We start from the raw sequence: 20341 nt of genomic DNA on the forward strand, positions 1-20341 counted from the left end.
CGGGGTAAGTTTGTGGGTGTTGGAACTGTTGTGGGCCAATGAGCCCTAGATTAATATTGTGGTGGCCTAAGAATAGCAGCTGGATAAAATTAGATGTCACGTGTCCATCGCACAATAATCGCAATTTCTATCTTGAGCAAATTTTTTTTTTTTTTTTATCCCTTTGTGGGCAGCTAGGGCCGAGGGTGGTGGCTAGCGGGTTTCATACATCCTTGACCTGACGGACAAAGCTATGGTGCCTTGAACACAGGCAACGCAGATCCAAGGCCATAATTGAAATGATAAGTTCTGCGTTTGAGATGTACTTCCCCCGGTTGCCAGACGAATACCTGTAATTATTACTTGTTGCTTTGTATGTATGAATCTAATGTTCAGTCCTGGGTGGTGTATGCGTGGAAGGTGTGGTTTTTAGCGTTCGAGTCCAGGAGTGCATATCTGTCTGGGTTAGCGTGGGCGTTTACTAATTGTGTAATAGTGTGATCGCTAAAGGCTCGAGCATATGAATGCCAGCGTGTCTCCAACTTTGCGTGCATAAATCCGGTTTTATATCCGTGTTGCCATTCGCACATTCACGTGTATTCTCGAACGATCGCGCGCGGACCGTGAATCTAATAATTAATTTTCAGTGTATGGTAGAGAAACGTGTTGTCTAGTGAATATGAGCATCATTCCCGATCGGTCCAACTGAAGGCATGAGTCTAGGCTGATCGAGAGTAGAGAATTCCGAACGTAGCCGGTCTATGATCGCGCGAGTGGTGGGTTAATGCTTGAGACCGGGGTTGTAAAGTTGTAGGTGCTGAAAAGTTCACTTAAGTAAAGGGGTGTTGGCGAAATTGCGAGCGTAGGTGTGTGTGGATGATTGAAATTGTAATGTAAGTTCGCGTTTTTGACCAGGTTTGTGTTATCGCGAAAGTTACGGGCGTTTGCACGTTTTGGATGTGAATGTATATGGGAGGATATGCAATTGACTGTGCTAGTGAATATCAGTATGAACCCAACTCAAGATACAGTAATAAAAGGAAAAATAACATGCCGAATGCTTCTTTTTTTAGGTCAATAACCGTGCATTGAAGAATGCTCAAAAACTCTGAACTAGGCCCCGTCGAGTCCAGTCTGTCCGTCTCGTCCTGTCGTGTCTGGGGCTTCCAGGTTACATGCATTCACCAGATGAGACTAGCTTATGTCAGCTTACTTGTGCACTAATTTCGTAGAATCGAGGCGATCATCGAAATGATAGATCCTACGAGTGAATGCACTTGGCCCAGTCACCTGTCAAGCATTTGTGTATTTGTGTGTGTTGAGATATGTGTGGAGCCTGTAAATAATATTTTAATACGAATATTTTATACTTCAAAACAAGAAATGTGTAATATACTACTTGCAGTTTGTTGATCGTTCCTACTTATCTGATACCATCGAGTATGAGAATACATATCCATTGTTCTAAAACCTGGCGACGTCCGATGGCAGAGAAGAATCATTGTTGGCAGCAATGTTGCTCTTCTTGGATGTATGAGCTCAAAAAGGTCATCACAAGAAAATAACGCATGAGACCGAAAATAAATAAAAAAAATAAAATAAAGGGAAGAGTTAGTATTGTAATTGAGTATTAATAATATGCCGATTTTTTTCGAGAGTTGTCCTACTGGAACTGTAGAGCTAATTGATTTAATTAAGGCATGGACCTAGACTTCTGGAATCGGGGATAGAGACTTCCGGACGCGAACGATTCATGAATGCGCGAGTGCGGGGGACTGTAGGTTCACGCTTGAGACTGCGTTTGAGTGATTACAAGTGCCGAGACGTTCATATCACCGGGATGTTATAATGTCTGGAAGAGCGCGAGTATAGGTTGCGTGGATGGTCGCGAAGGGCTCAAGCATTTTGTTATTTTTTTTGTCGCGTGTATGTGACTTTGCATTCGATTTTTGTGTAGTTTCGCGCGAACACGGGTATTTGGAGGATCACTCTCGAGACCGGGATTGTTAATTTATAAGTGCTAAACCATTCACTAAGTCACCAGGGTGTTATACTTTTTACGAGATCGTGGGTGTAGTCGTGCGTGGATGATCGAGACGGACTCGAGCGTTTGTATGTGGACGTTTTTGTCGCGTGTGCTAGTATGTAACTTCGCGTGGACACATTATTTTTATAAGCGTGTGGCCATTCGCATGTTCGCGTATTCTTCAACGATCGCACATGGACGTCTTGTCTAGTTTTTATTTCTATTGGTCCAACTAAAGGCATGAATTTGGGCTGCTATGATCAAGAGCGGAGACTTCCGGACGTGACCGATTCATGATTGCGCGAGCTTAGGTTCTTAGGTTCCAACGTTCACCTAATCAATCGGGGTGTTTGAATATTGGCGAGATCGCGGGCGTTCGTACTTGTGACCAGGTTTGTGTTATCGCGTAGGCCACGTTTGTACGTTTGGAATGAGGTGCCTGCAGAGAGAATTGGGCCCTGAACCCACATTGTATATTATTTGACCATGGCAGTGGATAATAAAGGTCGCCAAGTTAAGTACTAAAATTGATCACAATGTAGCTTAACTAAAAAGAAAATAATCGTATCCCAAGTTTATGTGATATAATCACTGTAATACTGCTTTGGTGGAAAAGCCCCCGGACCACATCAAGGTACAGTATCATGCCGAGGGAATTTCTATCTTGAGCAAATTAAAACAAAACTATTTTGACTCTATTAGGGAAGGTGTCGCACTATTCCGCAATTACTCGACTCGATGGAATGAGTCTATCTTCGCTCTGCTCCAAAGAAAACGAATGATAAAATAATGGCGATACACTCGTGTTTGATCACAATAAAACTCGAATCGAGTGCCTCAATTTTCACCCAGAACTCTAAGTTTTCTATGTAGTTTGATTATATAGCTTAAGTAACAAAAACTTGCACTCAACCTTTTTTTTAAAAATACAACGATACTTACGATATCCACTGATAGATTCCGGACACTGTAAGCTCTCCCTTATCCTCCAAAGCATACTCGATCAATTCAGTATACGTGAAGGGTGGCTTCTTGGTTCTGCAAGTATAAAGAAAAGATAAATAATGTGTTACTTCAACCATCCAACAGATATCAGAAGCGGTCTCGACACAGTCACGCAATATGCCCTACTTACATCTTTGCAGCATTGGTATTTTCGATGGTTACGTTTTCGGCCACGTTCATGTCATCTTCTTCGATGGCGGCAGCAGCAGTAGCTGTTGTCGCTGTCGATGGATCGAGCCCCTGTTCCGGATCAGTTTGTCCAGCAGCTGCGCAAGTCGAGGAACTTGGTCCCGCAGCGTTGCTGTTGTGGCTGGTGCCTGCGTTCCTCGGGGCCTGTCTACGCTTGGCCTCTGGTGAAAGATGTGGCAAATCTTCCAATTTGAAATTGAACAACCAGGACAGATTTTTATCCTCGATGTCTTCCGGCGTTTCGGGATTTACAGCCGGGGGAACTGTAACGGACAAGATGAATATGCTGTTTAGAGGGATATTTATTGGACAATCACGAAACGATCCGAATTGGTATCGATATTACGATTCTGAAAGAAAGTAACCACTAGACCTCTCCACATTTTGAAAAAGTTTTGAAATATACAAGGGTCAGCTCAAATTTTTGTTCTAGGTGTGAATTTAAGAACTTTCGCCAAAAATGATTTAATTTGGACATGATTTAGAGGTGTCTCCTATCAAAAATCGTGTTTTCGCTATGTTTCCATAGGAAGATCACTTACACTCTGATTTGATAGGTCCTACATGCCCACATATCATCAAAGGTTGTTCCTTACACATATCTTAACATGTTTTAACAGGTGAACACTGCCCATGATCGCATATCAGTCCCATAAAGATAGGAAATCCCATAGAAAACGGGACAACTATGCGATCATGGGTAGAACATAGCTCTAATCGCTATAGAAAATTTGTTAACTGGATTTTTATATAGAAAAGAATACCAAAACCAAGAAAAAATACTACTGATTTTCCTTGGTTTTGATATGCTTTTCTATATGAAAATCCAGTTAACAAATTTTCTACTGCGGTTAGAGCTATGTTCACCTGTTAAAACATGTTAAGATATGTGTAAGGAACAACCTTTGATGATATGTGGGCATGTAGGACCTATCAAATCAGAGTGTAAGCGGTCTTCCTATTGAAATATAGCAAAAACACGATTTTTGATTGGAGACACCTCTAAATCATGTCCAAATTAAGTCATTTTTGGCGAAAGTTCTTAAATTCACACCTAGAACAAAAATTTGAGCTGACCCATGTATATTTCAAAACTATTTCAAAATGTGGAAAGGTCTAGTAACCACATATCAGTACTTTCGGTGATACGATCTATGCAACTCTCAAAATTGTTACCATGTGTTTACTACTCTGGGCAGCCGGCTGCCAATAATTGATGATTGATTTGTTGTTTGCTGAATTGATTAGGAAATGCTAGGTTTGTTAACCCATTCATGCCCATGTTGTTTGTGGACAACAACGTTTTTAAACAGCTATAACTTTTGATTAAGACAAAATTTGCTCACAAAAATAAGTAAGGCTAATAAATGTGACTATTGCCATTCATTTGAGTATTAATACTTGCAAGGACCAGCTCTAGAACTGAAGTTATTGTAATTAGTCTGATTGGATTCCGATGGAGCAGTGCTGCCAGGAACAGTTTACGTTGACGACGGAAAATGAATTTTTCATATATCTTCGTTATGTTGCAAGATTATTGAAAATTGATAAAACTTATCAATTTAGACATTTTCCACGCAATTGGACTATTATAAATATTCTAGGAGAATTGTATTGAGCATTGGGAGGTAAAAATTGAGCAGCTTCTAGCACTGCGATGGAAGCACCTATCTTTATGAAAAAGGGCTTTTCGTGTTTCTTGACCCCACCGTTTTCAAGGAAAAATAGTTTTGAAACCCTACATGATCGAGAAAAAAGTTGGGCATGGAAGGGTTAAAAAGCTACATAAGTAACAAGTTCCGGATAGAAAAACTCATAGTAAGAGAACTGCGGAGAAAAAAACAGCATTTTTGGCAACGTATGCCCCGGCATTGTATGGCAACACGTCCAATGTTATAAGGATAGGCAATGTTCGATTGGATTCGTTTTTTGACAGCTAAATGCGAATCCAATCGACCCAAAATGGAGTCTCCGCAGTTCTCTTTCTAAAGTTTTTCTAGTTCCGGACAGCCGACAATCGGCAGTGTTGCCGACGTTGAATTAAACGGCATGTGGACGATTTTCGCAGATTTCGCACGGAATTTCGCGTAGAATTTCGCACGGAATTCGCATGGAATTTATTCCAGGATTTCACATGGAATTTCAAACGGAATTTCGAACGGAATTTCCCATGGATTTAGCGCGGAATTTTTCACAGGATTTCGCACGGAGATTCACACGAAATTTCACGCGGAATTTCACGAGGAGTTTCACTCGGGATTGCACACGCAATTTCGTGTGGAATTTCACACAGAATTTCGCGCGGAGTTTCACGCGGAATTTCGCACAGAATTTCGCTCGGAATTTCGCACGTAATTTCACGGAATTTCGAACAGGAATTTTGAACGGAATTCAGCTCGGAATTTCACATGGAATTTCGCGCGAAATTTCGCGAAGAGTTTCACATTGTATTTTGAACGGAATTTCGCTCGCCATTTTGCACGAAATTTCGCACAGAATTTCGTACGGCGTTTCGCTTGGAATTTCGCACGCAATTTCGCGTGGAGTTTCACACGGCGTTTCGCGCGGAATTTCGCACAGAGTTTCACTGGTATTTTGCACAGGGTTTCGCGCGGAATTTTGCACGTAATTTCGCACAAAATTTCGCACGGCATTTCGTTCGGAATTTCGCTCGGAATTTCGCACTGAATTTTAAGCGGAATTCGGCTCGGAATTTTAGACGGAATTTTGCTCGGCATTTCGCTCAGAATTTCGCACGGAATTTCGCATGGAATTTCATACGGAATTTCGTGCATTTTCACATGGTATTTTGCACGGAATTTCTCTTGAAACCTTCTTTTCAGGGCGGCCTAGGTGCTTCTACCAGAATTGCGGATTTTCGTAACAACAAAAAAGTAAACAAACAAATAAACTAAATTTATTGGCTGCGTCCACTCTCCCTTCACTGCTGTACACGTTGATAATTAATCGGCTGCTGCTGGCGACGTGCGGTATCTTCCGACCGGCCGGGTCAACAACGGCCGCGTTCTCCTTCGGGCGTATCTTCGTTGGCTGCTCCGGCAACGGTCCTTGTCTTTTAGCTAGGGAGGTAAACTTGGCTCCTTTGTTGGAACCTCCCTAGCGACGGTGGTGATAAACCACCGGATCGCATCATCGTAAACGATCCTGGAAGTCACCGCAGTGATCTTCCCAAGGGGAACCTTTGTCCACCCTGCTTCGTTCTCCTTGGCTATTAGTTATAGAGGAGAGCTAGGCTCGTTTGTCTTATCCTCTATAGCAGCGATTCTCAACCTGGGGTCCGCGGACCCCCAGGGGGCCGCGAAGTAGTGACCAGGGGTCAGGGAAGAAAATTATTTATCTCGGAAGGACCTTTTTGTAACAGACTGAAAATAATATTTGGATGGTACACAAAATGGACATTAAACCGCGGGGGTCCGCAGCAACCCTGAGAAATTATGAAGGGGTCCGTGGGACGAAAATGGTTGAGAACCGCTGTTCTATAGCTAGAACGGTCGGTGTTCGGTGCCTTGGGTTTTAGCCGGGGACGTGAGAACACTCCTTTACGGTTAGCTGTCCCCCTTCGGCGAACCAACACCACAAATCACAGAGCACCCGGACCACGGGCCGACACTTTTCGACAGGACTTTTCACTGTCGCACGCGCACACTAAACTGTACTGGTTATGGTGACGGGAAACTAATTTGGGCGTCTGTTCGATGCCTTGGTCCGTTACCATCTGATCTTTCACGATGGTCGCCTTTTTCACTCAACCCAAAACAAACACTAAAAAATCATCGCCGGATAGCTGTCATCTATGAGCAGCATAATCATCACCCATTTCACAGCGAGAGGAGACCGGTAACCTACCTAAACCCTATGTTACGTATACACAAATGCTCAACAAAATTTTCTACATCTATCTATATGCACATAACCGTTCACAAACGCAAAAATGGACAAAAATTTACAACTTTAACGTGAACGGTACAAACGGCGACCATAATTTTATGTAATCAAATACACTCTACGGACTGTATAGTCAAAAATAGGTATATTTCGCCCCAGTTACCCTGACGGGTTACAAGTTTCACACGGAATTTCGGCAGAATTTCGCTCGGAGCTTCGTGCGGAATTTCGCACGCGGTATTTTACGTAGCATTTCGCACGGAATTTTTCACAAAATTTCGCACGAAATTTCGTACGCAATTTCGCGTGTAATTTCACAAGGGGAGGGGAGAGGAGGGTTGATGGAAGGTGCAACCAATCGCACCACCTTCCATTTGATACTTGGTTTGTAAAAATCGGTTCAGTCATCACCGAATAATCGATGCGACTTTAATTCTGGAAAATGCCCGAAGCCCGGGACTTCCTGAATTGTCGATAGTGGACAATAACTTCAAAGAATCTTTGACTGGCCATCAGTGATCTAGATCTGCAAATCGAAGTAATTTGATGTTCATTTCAGTAGATTTTTAATCTCTGAGATATAACAATTGTAACAGTTTACATGGGAAATTCCTGTGTGACCGCACTCTTCAACCCGTAACTATACGGAACCGGAAGTGTGATCAATTAAATTTGTGCAAATCGGTCCAGCCTTCTGTGAGAAACAGAGGTTAAATTATTTGCCACATACACACATACATGCACACACAGACAATTTCCGATCTCATCGAACTGTGTTGAATGGTATATGAGACTAGGCCCTCTGGGCCTCGGGTAATCGATCGATGTTTGAAGCGATTGTCTAACCTTTCTATATGAGAAAGGCAAAAAGATTAATTTAGCTTTTAAATTTGTCTAAAAATAACCGGAGTTTGTAAACAAACTGAAGCTACAACTGATTTATTCGTGACAAGAGTATGAAATAATTTTGAGCGGCCTGAAATTAGTACTAACTGTACTGCAAGCTTTACTTTGTATGACGGATATATTAGCACTTCCACACGCGCGTCGTGTATTTCCTGTCCTTGTCATCATACAACCACAGATCCCACCCAGTCTTCGCTCGAAGTGATACTGAGTTACGCCTATGTCAGTGATTCAGTCACCACAGAATGGATGAAGGCTATTATACAAAATTTATGATCCGTCTACCCGAGCAAACGAGAAGCTCATAAAACCCATATCCCATACTCATGGTCCAGATTCACCCCTACTGTATGGTATTTTGATAGTGTTTGTAATGGAAGCAGCCCATCAAATCACCATCGGGGGTGGAGATAGCGTAGCTGGTAAATCGATTGCCTTGTACGCAGCTCGCCTGGGTTCAATTCCCAACCCGCACTTAGGGTTAGAGATTTTTCTAAAGAGGCATCTCTAACCCGACAAAGAGGCGAATGACCCTAAGATTAAAACTTCTATAATCAAAATTAAAAAAAAACCATCGCTATGGTCCGGCTGATTCCATGTAAAATCCATACACTTGGGTATCTATGTATGGGTTATTGAGACCATTTTAAGGTGTTATGATGGCTGTGAAATTTGGGTATTCATAGTCTTTTTAATGGGTTGTTTTGTGTCTGAGCCCATGAGAATTTTTTCGGGTAGACGTGTAGTGTTCGATACGAAGCGATACTTTGACATAGAGACTAATGTTGTTACGACATGGGAGCAGGTCCCCAATTTGCAACCTCCATTTACGAACCAAACCGGGAGTTCGTAAATTAAATTAGTTCTTAAAAAAGTGTTCATTATTAGAGTTTTACTTCGAAAAAAAAGATTACCCTACATCCTTATTAAAATTCGTTGGGTGCGCAATATTCACGATTACCCTAACAATATGGAAATAGAGGTCTCAAGTAACCATAAGCATTAAGCCATTGCACTATATTGGCTATACATTTGCACTAATGTTGCATTAAAACTCCATTACAGCATTAACAATGCAATAAAACTCTATATTAGCATCAATAATGCATAACTGCACAGCCGACATATACCATTATCGCTTGCTCTCTAAGCGTATATAAAGCTTCAAGGATCTTTAAAGCATGTAAGCTTTACAAGTGCATTTAATGCCATTATAGAACAAATAGAAAGCCGATATAATGCTATTGTAATTCTGTGGGTTTATTTGTTATGACACTCTTCTTGAAGATTATATTCGGCATATTTCATTTCAATCGAACATATGCAATATAGTCCTGGGAGCAAACGCAGCGCACTTACCGTGAAGGACGAGGTAAGGTACCTCAGTTGGAGACTTACTAAAGGTAATTTTCGTAAAATTGTCATATCATGTCAGAACGAAAACACATTAAGGATATTCATTGCAATGCTTTAGAAGAGAGACAGAACATTTTATTTTAATTTTTTTCCTTTTTGCTCATCATACCGAAAGGAAATATAAGAAATGGTTTTAAAACCATGGCGAACAATGACAGCCAGCTGAAGCCTTTTAATAGCATTAATAATGCTAATATAAGGCTTTAAAATTTGACATTTGTGCGCTGGTGCTATATAATAGCATTACTACTGCAGAAAGGAGTTGTCAATCTCTGAACAGTAATAGCACTATATTTCGCCTTTTCTGGCATAATGCCAGCATTATATAAGTATTTAGGGCTTCACAGCTCTATAAGACTGCATTATATGTGGATCTAAGGCAGATATTAGGCTACGTTATAATGCTTATTGGTTATTTGGGGTGTGCGCGGCGCACACCTCTATATGGAAACTTAAACCGGAGTACGCCATCTTAAGTTTAAAAATAGCTTTAGATATCGATTTTAGTCATGTACTAGTCAACCCTGTGCCGAAAATACCCATGTTGTTGAGGTTATGGAGAATTTATCTAAATCGGAAGTCGCCAATTTGGATTTCAAAATAACTTCAGACATCCATTTTCGTCTTTAACCCTCCGGAAGTCGCGCAAATGGCCCACTGAATGAGCAGCCGCTGGTGCGCTAAGACGATTTCAGTTAGCTAATATTATGTAATTTTTTTATTTCGTTTATAGAGGTTTTAACCTTAAGGTCATTCGCCTATTCGGGTTAGAAAAATCTCTAAACCTATGTGCGGGGTTGGGATTCGAACCCAGGTGAGCTGCGTACAAGGCAATCGATTTACCAACTACGCTATGCCCGTCCCCGTTATGTAAATCGAATATTACGTAAAAAAGAGTTTGTACATGGAGGTTTTAGGGTGCTATTCTTTGATAAAATACTGCAAAAAGATTTCAGCCCACCGGACACCACACGGCTATGTGCATTAATGGCACAAGAATTTAAAATTAAATTAGATTTTTGTTTTTTGAATTCATATTGTCAGTAACTAGCACCAACTTAAGACACATTCCACGCACTTGTATCGCTTACCTCAAGAAAATAAATCTGCTAATATAAGTAAAAGTTGTTCTGAAATATGTTGGTATAGGTTTCAGGCTCCCAAATCATAGATATATAGAAATTTTTTAAAAGAATTTTATGACGTACCATACCGGGATGTTCGTAATAAAATTAATTTGGAGTGATCTCAAATGCCATTTTATTGTATACATATTGTACAAAGATTTCATCTTTGGACGCAGATTTTTTGAGTGAATGGATTGCCGGATAAAAGGGGGGCAAAAATTGACCATTTTTGCATTGTCCCCTAACGCAAAAATCCCGTTTTTTTCAATTTTTCACGAAAACAAAGCACGATCGATATCTATGAAATATTCTCAGATGCTATTGGTGCTCATCAATACCTTTCTAAAAATGTGCTATTTGTATATAACAAACTTTGAAAACGTTCTTTCACAGAGGTGCATTGAAGTGTTGTCCCCTAACGCTTTCCGTTCCATTACGGTAAATCCTTCTGCAGAGATACTTTGGGAGCCTACAGAACAGGATATAGGGTGTTGAGACTATTTTCGCCCTATTTCTATTATCGCCCTACCCATTTGAAGCCGTTAGTTAGAGCAGCGTCTGCCATCTTTGTTCAACGCATTGGCCCATATGGTAGTGCGAAAATAGGCGCATTCGATTCTAGTTTTCGTGGCGCTCAAACAGAAGTATTTCCCCATTCTCAGGGCATTTTTGGTATTAAATTGGTTCTTGGGAACGAAGCAAGGATACTGATGCCAATTTATGTGCATTTCATCGACTGTATTCTGCGTAATTAATAGAATAGTGTGACACCCTCCCTAATGGGGCGAAAATTAAGTCTTTACCCTAAACATAAAAGATATAAGCAACCTATTTCAGAAATAGCGCAGCCATGCAGTGGTATGAGCGGCCTAAGGGATGGAAAGAGAGGGGGGGGGGGGGTTATGCCATTAAGGGGAAGGCCTACCTTATAATATCGCAAAATAATCGATTTTTTATTAGATCTATCAATGGATAAACTATCTAAGAATAAATCAACAATTTCAGAACAGGGTTCAAAGAGATGAAATGGAACGCAATATGCCAAACAAGTAAGAGAGAGCATGGAAGAATTTGGTTATAGAGAATAGCACTCACATGTCCTCCTTAAATATTCTTTCAAATTGACGGGATAACACGATCGGGGAGCAGAACGAAAAAAAATGGCGAAAGTTTTGGGTCCCAGGAAATTTTTGAAAAAAAATTGGAACCGGGCTTCACAGTTTAAAACCAAAGTTTGTATGGAGAACTAGCGGTTTTCAAGAGGCAAGATATCAATGAAAATGGTCATCTTAAATTTTCGCATAAAGTCTTACATAAAATGCTCATTACATCGAAAAAGTAATCTATGCAAGTTTTTAGCTCAATCGGACATCATTAAGGGGGATCGGCGTTTGAATATTGTTTTCATAATATAAGAAAAAATCCAAAGGAGAGTGAAAGGATTGCTCGGACTGTTTGATGCGTGAGAAAGAAGCTGGAGATTTTGAGGAGAAGGTTTGGAATGGGACGAAAAATGGATAAGCAAGTATCAGTCACTCGCGTAAGTAGGAGATGAGGAAGGAAATAGAAAAAACTGGTATATTTTTCTACAGAATTTATATATACAAAAATCAAATAAATACACTAAATACGCGTCGATTTCTTACCTCATGTAAGGAATCGAAAGTCTTATTGTAATGTTATATTCCATTTGATACAAACATTACAGTAAGGCGGGGCTGGTTGATGGAACGATGACCTCGGAACATGTCTGGCACTGTACACGAAATGGGTCATTGGAAAGTCAATTGAGCTAACACCTACCTAAATCCTTGAACCAAGTTATTTGCATGGATATATTAAAATACATGCAAACATCTTTTTTCTGTAAATCACTACCAGCTAGTGGGAGTTAGGATGGTTAACACACACACACACACACACACACATAAGAAAAAATCCAAAGGAGAGTACATGAAATGTTGAAAATCGAAAAAAAATTTGTCGAAGTATGTCTAAAAATAGCATGAAACATCAGCATCTAGTCTCAAAACAAACGAAAACCGCGGAAAACAAATTATAATTTTTTTTCAGATCCAAGGACTTGAAAATTTTTGAAAAAATGATTCGAAAATCGAAAATTTTACTATAATGCCCTACGATTGAAAAAAAAAATCACCATCGAACTGGGCTTGGTAGCAGCACAAAGAAAAAGATGGCAGGGATTTGGGGTTCCAACTAAATCATTTGGGATTCGGGGTTCCAAAAATTTTGAAAAAAATGGAACGGGACTTCACAGTTTAAAACCAAAGTTTTGTGAAAGTTTTGAAAATTTGCATCTTTTAAGTGAAAATGGACATTTTTTATCGAATTTTTCCAACGTACTGGGCTTGGGAGCAGAACAAATAAAAAGATGGCGGAGATGTACGGTTCCAACTAAATCACCGTGGAGAAATTTTTGAAGAAAATTGGAACGGGATTTCACAGTTTATAATTATTGAACACTTGGAACAAACCGCGGTTTGTCTTTTCGGAATTGATTTTCTTCCACATGAACCAAACATCGTAGTTTCACACAGCTTTTTAGTGTTTTTATAGCACGTTAAAGTCAATATTTTATCGAGGATACGCATTTCTCAGAATTCGCAAATAAAAGATACAATTTCACGAAATTCACCAGTTTTCTATCATTTAGATAATTCAGTGACAAGCTGGCCCATAAGACCGCAATTGTGTGCAGATTTTTAACAATTTTTTCATACCGTAATATATCTAAATTTTCAAAATGCTGCATCTTTCTCTTCTTTTCCAAAAATCGCGTATAACGGATGCATTTTGCTTAATTTCCGCAATCATAACTATTAAGTGCCTTCTTGCAGATCTATGAGAAACGGTTGAACAAACCCCAGAGGTTGAACTGGAAGGGCTATATTCTATTTCGAAATCTTTACTGCAACCATATTACTGGTTTTTCGCGACATTATATACAATATGTAAATCTCATAACTGCTTGACTGAGTATAATCGTTTGACAGTCTTACCTTTGCTGAGTTGCTTCAGTGTCACATTTGTTTATTTTTAACGCAACAAGAAAATAAATATTGAACCACCCTAATGACGTTTTTTGATCTGCCCTAATCAACAGTCAATTTTATTTTCAAGTTTTTATAATGTCAAAAACAAAGTCAGTGCATTAAAATTGCTTGAAAAAACTTATTTATTCAACAAAATAAAAATTTGTTGAGTCACCCTAATAAACAGTTAATTTTATTTAATACATTTTCCGATGTCAATAATGTATTCAACTTACCAAAACTACTTGAAACCACCTTTTTCGAACCATTAGAAAGTGGCGATTGTGGTCTGTTCTCAATCCATATTAATTTGATTTCTAACTATCGTTTTGTCAAATACACATGAAGGTGAAACTAGAAACACATCTAGTTTGTCATCTCAAATCTTTGTTTTGAGTTATTCACATGTCTAGAGGTAATATACTTCGCTTTGTTTCAGCTTCAACAAACACTTCGGTCGCGTTAGGGGACAACACTTCATATGCGACCGTTTGTGTTCATTTTGGCGTTGTCCCCTAACGCAGCGTTTGCAACGGCCGTGAAAAAAATTTCATGATAGCACGAAAATCTAAGTATACAGTATTATTCGGTGACTATCGATGATCAAATTCCTAAAACAAATGGATGCTCTAAAGTTTGAGATAGAGCAGGTTTTTACAAGTGTAGGTTGGAAAATCAATATTTTGCTCTGTTGTCCCCTAACGCGACATTTTCACCTCTCAGAATGAAATGACAACCTGAAAAACATCGAACTCATAACATTAACGTTGTGTTAACTTTTGAAGTATTCAATTAAGTGTTTTGAGAGTTAACAGTTGCATAATGCGTGCAAACGTTGTCCCCTAACGCTGGAATGTGTCTTAAGGTCAAGTTAGACGGTACTCAAATTAGCACTAGTCCAGAGATGCCAGATACTTTTTTTCTTCAAATGTCTGCAATAACAATTTTAAAAGTCTGGGAAAAACAAAAAATGTCAGGAAAACTATTCTTGACAAAAAAGGCTTATTGATGTGTTATATTAACCCATTCATGCCCATGTTGTTTGTGGACAACAACGTTTTTAAACAGCTAAAATTTTTGATTGAGGCGAGACTTTCTCACAAAAACAAGTAAGGCTCATTAATGTGATTATTGCCTTTAATTTGAGTATTAACAGTTACAAGGATCAGCTCTAGAACTGAAGTTATTGCAATTAGTCTGATTGGATTCGATTGGAGCAGTGCTGCCAGGGACAGTTTACGTTGACGACGGAAAATGATTTTTTCATATATCTTCGTTATGGTGCAATATTTTTGAAAACTGATAAAACTTATCAATTTAGACTGTCGTTGGCTACGTTTTCCACGTTATTGGACTATTGTAATTATTCTAGGAAAATTGTTTTGAGTATTAGAAGGTAAAAATTGACCAGCTTCTAGCACTGCCATGGAAGCACTTATCTTTATGAAAATAGGCTTTTCGTGTTTCTTGACCTCACCGTTTTCAAGGAAAAATAGTTTTGAAACCCTACATGCACTAGAAAAAAGTTGGGTATGAAAGGGTTAAATGAAAATAGTGTATTTATAGCCCAAGATAAGTAGAGAGAAATTGCTTATGGAGGAAAAACCTAAAGTAGATTTGAAACTAGTGAAACCAAAAATCTGTAAATATCTGCAACCAAACTAAAAAATCTTAAAATATTAGCGCCATCTAAAAAATCTGCAGCTAAAATTAAAAGTCTGCGAATTTGCAGACATGTCTGCAAATCTGGCATCTCGGAGTTAGACACTGTATCCAAACAGTCACACTTTTACTGAGGACTATAGTCTCCAACCCTGGAATGAGTCGATAGTTATGATGAATTAAAATTCATTCGCGAATTATATTACACGCTCTTGAGAAAAAGCTACATATTTAATGTCACCGTGGTCGAGTCCTCTACACAATATGATTTCAATTGTCAATCCAAATTTCGATGATTTCACGATGAGATTAAAACTATCATCTTTAATTCAAATTCATCTCGTCAGTAACTGACACCAACTTGGGGCCAAGTTAGACTCATAATTTGGCATGTTTTTAAAGTAAATAATGAATGGATAATAAAATTGTACAACGAATCGAAGTGTTTGAAGTATTTATTCGAATTTGAAATTGAACTCTTCGTACGCAACAGTAGGGGAGCATAGAGCTAGTTGGTAGCGTATCCAATTTTATTTTTTTATATTTTTGATTTGCGTGGATAGTACAGAATAGAACATATAGCAAAAAGGCAGGCTGTTTACCATTTCTCTGAATTTCTACCAAAGAGCTTGATGAATTGAATTCAATTTTAATAGATAGTGGAGTGTCCCCAGTTTTCGGTCATTTTGGACGTGTCCATTTCACTAGAGTTGTGAAACTTGGTCACCGCATAACGTACACTAGTTTTTGGATGTACTTCGAACTGAAAATATCTGTCTGCCTTTTCTGTACCGGGCACATTACTTACAAATGATTCTATTCTATTCTAATCTGACACTTACACAGCCAGTACTGAAAAGCATTCTGGAATACACTATAGTTGTACTTTAGTGTTTTTCTTGTCAACATTAATATTTGAAGCATATGTCGCAAATATAAAAACGGTGCAGAGTTGTGTTTGAGGATGTTTCAATATTATTCGGCAATTGAACTATCCATTTAATGAATAATTTAACCAACGAATCGTTTTGAAACTTGAATGAAGATGAAACGAGGACAACCGTACCGACATTCAGATTTTTGGGGGTAGGGTTAAAACGTTTGGAGCGAGTAAAGGCGCTTTAACCTAAGCTTATTAGCCAGAGTAAGGTGTAAATACCTCTGTCTCATCGCAAAGGACCAAAGGAGTGACAATAACCTTCTTAGCCAAATCATTACCAACGATTTATTTTATATCCCTTAATGAAACGGTCGATACGGTTGTCCTCGTTTCTTCTTCTATTACTATTCAGCAACATTCGTTAATTAAATTATTCATTAAACGAATAATTTAATTACCATATAATTTGGAATCGTCTTCAAACCCAACTCTGCACAGTAGGCCTTGCCGTTTTAATATTTGTGACATATGAAAATATGCTTCAATTATTAATATTGACAAGAATAACACTATAGAATAACTATAGTGTTTTCCAGGATGCTTTTCAGTACTGGCTGTGTAAGGTTGAGTCGAAAACTGATTTTAACAATTTCTCCTTTAAAACCATCAATATATGATGATTAAAAAGGAAACAAACTAAGTATTAGAGGTGTAGTTTATTGCATATAAAATAATATCTGTGGAATCTGGTCAATAATCTGATGTAATTAGCAAAGTCTCTTCATTTCAGATTGTGGGCCACTGTGGCAATCTAAAATGGTTCCGGGGAAGGATATAGGGCAAGTTGGCAGTACGTTAAGAAATTAGCAATCAAATATGTATAAATTAATTGGCTTTAGGAGTCCAGATAGAACACATTGAATTTTTTCAATGAAACTGCGAACCAGTCGACACTAGATATTATTTTTAGGCACTATACCCCGTCGTTTAAACTTCGACACATACTTCACATTAAAAAAACGTGAATTTTTGAAATTATTTATTCGAGAGCCCAATGTAAATGTCGCTTTCATTGGCGTGATAGTAGAAACCGAGGCTGGTTGAAACAGAGTAGAGCCGAAACAGTGCTCATTGCTAGCGCAACCATACCATTAGCGATCTAGCAAAATACTTTCTCCGTGTAAATTCTTGCAAAATTCCACAAAAACTTCCATAAAATGTGCAGCAGCTAGTCCGGGCTAGCTAAGTTTTCAAAAATTCATTTCATTTCTGTGTTGTCGATGCATAGCAAAAAGTAGCAGCGAGCGAATTGTATTGCTGAAAATATTTCGAAATGTCACGAAAGACTAGCTATTTGGGACGTGGAACAGTTGCTAAAAATGCAGATGGATCTCAATCTGGCAGAAGTGATCAATCTACAAATGCATCATGTCAAGAATAGAGTCCTGATTATGTTTAAAAACAAAAGAGACGTTTTTATATGCAACAATATAAAAATATTTGGAATCAATTCTGAATCACCAGATACTCTATGAAACCACAAATCTTGCAGTAATCATAATCATGCTCATAAATTTACATCAGTAAATTATTCCACTGCCGTTTAGGTAAAGACCATGTTGTATCCCAATGGAGTAATTTTTAACAATGAAGATGTTTTCAAAGGAGGTTTTTTTCATTAATTTTTTTCGTTGAATATGGAGCGTGCGTTTTTAAAACATGCTACCAGAAAAATCTGTGTAACTATTTTGAGCAACAATTCTTCTTCACAGAATGAAGACCCTTGCCAAATCTGAAAAAATCATGAAAATTTCAAACAAAATAATTTCTTGAAACCATCCATAATGAAAGTTTATACTGCAATGACTGTGACCCAATGAATAGTAAAACGATTCACACTAATTTCACGCCCCAGCGATCACCACTTTTCTGTTCTTTTTTGTTTTGATCTCCACATTCATCGCTGCTCTCTAATAGCACATAATTCATCCCCTTCCGCAACGGTAATTTTCACTGATCACGTGACACACCCCTTCGTTTGACCACCAACGACCATTACACAATACAACAGGAAATTAAACTTTAAATACCGTTTAATCGCTATCGAAAACTTACCCCTTCGAGTGCCGCTGCTTCCTGCACCACCGACGGCAGCAGTCCTGCTACCACAGCTGGACGTCACGATTGTCAGCTCCTGCGTTTTCGGGTGACCACCGTGTTCATACGAATGCGGATGGCTGTGCTGTTGATCGTGGAATTGATGGTGTTGTTGGTGCTGCCGGTGGTTCGGATGGTGATGAACCGCTGGCGGACGTTGTTGTTGCTGTTGCTGCTGTTGTGGGTGATGATGATGATCATCGGCACTAACAATCGGAAAACTAGCGTGACTATCCGTTTGCATCGTCAAAGCCGGTTTTCGATCCAAATCCAGCAGCTCCTGGGTGCTGGTCCAAGTTGACGAACTGATATCGGTCAGGACAATTCCATTGCTAGAGTTAGGAAGCTCCTGGGCACTAAGCTGCGCCTGTGGAACGGGAATTACTGGCACACTGTGTCCGCTGGAGACCTCGTAGATGTAACCTAGTTGGTGTTGTTCTTGCTGGATGTGGTTTTGGTTATTGTTTCCATCACTGGGAGCTATGACGCGAAATTCTGTCGAAGGCCCATGAAATGCTTGACCAAATCCGTGAAAATGATCCACTTCCGGCAGTGGTACACTGTTATCTTTGCGAAATTTGTGAATAGATTGAGCAACACCCTGGTATTGGTAGCAAAATAATCTTTCCTCACTGTGCTTTCGCTTAAGCTGTCGAATTTCGGGACCCGAATCAACCGGGTCCGGTTCGTAATGGTCACCCGTGGGTTGAATAACTACACTTCCACTGCCACTGGCCACCACAATCGGATACGGAGCCGGAGATCTTCTCATTTTAAGAACGATTATTTTCAATCACAGCACGAAGTGACTAGACAGTTTGACAGTCTGTGATTTATACTAAAGAAAGCAAAGCACACTAGGACGATTCTCTAGGATTTTGGACGATTTTGTTTAAATTCAAACTTTTTCTTGGGCAACCATGTTTGATTTTATATTACGCTTTCTCTTCATCGTACGCGATAAGGAATTTTTCACCTTCTCAAAGCGTTTTCAAAATGGCCGCCTCTGAGGTGGTCCTACAGTACAAAATATGGAAATTTTAAAAACTAACCGCAAAGACACTTTTACTGTAATTGTGTAGGATCAACTACGTTTGTTAGGAAACTGTAGCCTAAGCTATAATAATCGTCACCTCACGACCCACTTCGATACACGAAGAACCTCTGAAGTGGAGGTTCCTCTCGTTCGAACAGGTGGACCGTTTCGGGTGAATGTTTGCGCGAGACTGAACGACCAGGAGTTGGCCTCCTAATCGAGTCCTTACCATGAGAGCGAAAAAGTAGGAAACTATGCTCATAACATGCTGCAAGTCTGTATGTAAATAAGTATCCTTTTCCACTAGGTACAGTGTTTGCCTAGTGGTGGTGAGCGCTAGTGATGCGGAAAAACTACCATTTCCGGTTGGGTAGGCCTGAGCGCGAATCGAAAAGGGTCGAAAAGTAGAGGCTGATTGAATCGAACAGAATCGTCGTAGGTATCGGGGGGTGAGTCGGTTGGATGTTGCTAACAGTTCGATTGATGGAGAATTAAAATGATTTGTAATTTTCTAGTCGCATTATTTGTATTTTTTTTTTTTTTCAATTTTAATGGCAGATATTTCTAATGTTAAACAATTTGTAGTACTGATATCGCAAATTTACATAAAAAAATCTCTATGAGACCATTTTATACCTCAATACCAAATCAGGCCATTTTGGCAAACATAATTATCTATGTCTTGAATTATACCAGGTTTATCAATATTTCCGTACTTTGTCAAATTCGTTATGCTCAAGTTAATCTTCATCACTTTTTTGTTCTGAATATTCCATCGACACACTGTAAGCAAGCTCTTCAAATGAATCCCTTCGCTATCAATGCTACTATATTATTCCCTAATAATAAAATTATATTAAAACGATTTCGTACATAAAGAGTACAGAAGCTATACCTTTAGTAAAGGGTGTTACTATCAAAATTTGGCCAAACAAGAACGCGTGTCAAAGTTTTTTTTATTAAGACATATTAATTTATTTTGCTTTTTGAAGTTCAATA

General features: G+C 39.1%; 1 protein-coding gene across 2 annotated transcripts in view; it reads right to left on the bottom strand.

Annotated features, from left to right (window-relative positions):
- LOC131682334 (uncharacterized) overlaps window positions 1-19519 on the bottom strand; it is a 42721-nt gene extending 23202 nt beyond the window's left edge. The window contains exons 1-4 of one of the 2 annotated variants that reach the window (XM_058963734.1): window positions 19440-19519; window positions 18265-19323; window positions 3141-3462; window positions 2948-3043 (exon numbers count right to left, since the gene is read on the bottom strand). In XM_058963734.1, coding sequence (XP_058819717.1) covers window positions 2948-3043; window positions 3141-3462; window positions 18265-19078 — 1232 coding nt within the window. In that variant the 5' untranslated portion in view covers window positions 19079-19323; window positions 19440-19519. Of the gene's footprint in view, window positions 1-2947; window positions 3044-3140; window positions 3463-18264 lie in introns of both variants that reach the window. The other variant, XM_058963726.1, reaches the window with a different exon arrangement.
- Window positions 19520-20341: the final 822 nt, after the last annotated feature.

This window comes from Topomyia yanbarensis, chromosome 1, assembly GCF_030247195.1.
Source record: "Topomyia yanbarensis strain Yona2022 chromosome 1, ASM3024719v1, whole genome shotgun sequence".
Lineage (NCBI taxonomy): Eukaryota > Metazoa > Arthropoda > Insecta > Diptera > Culicidae > Topomyia > Topomyia yanbarensis.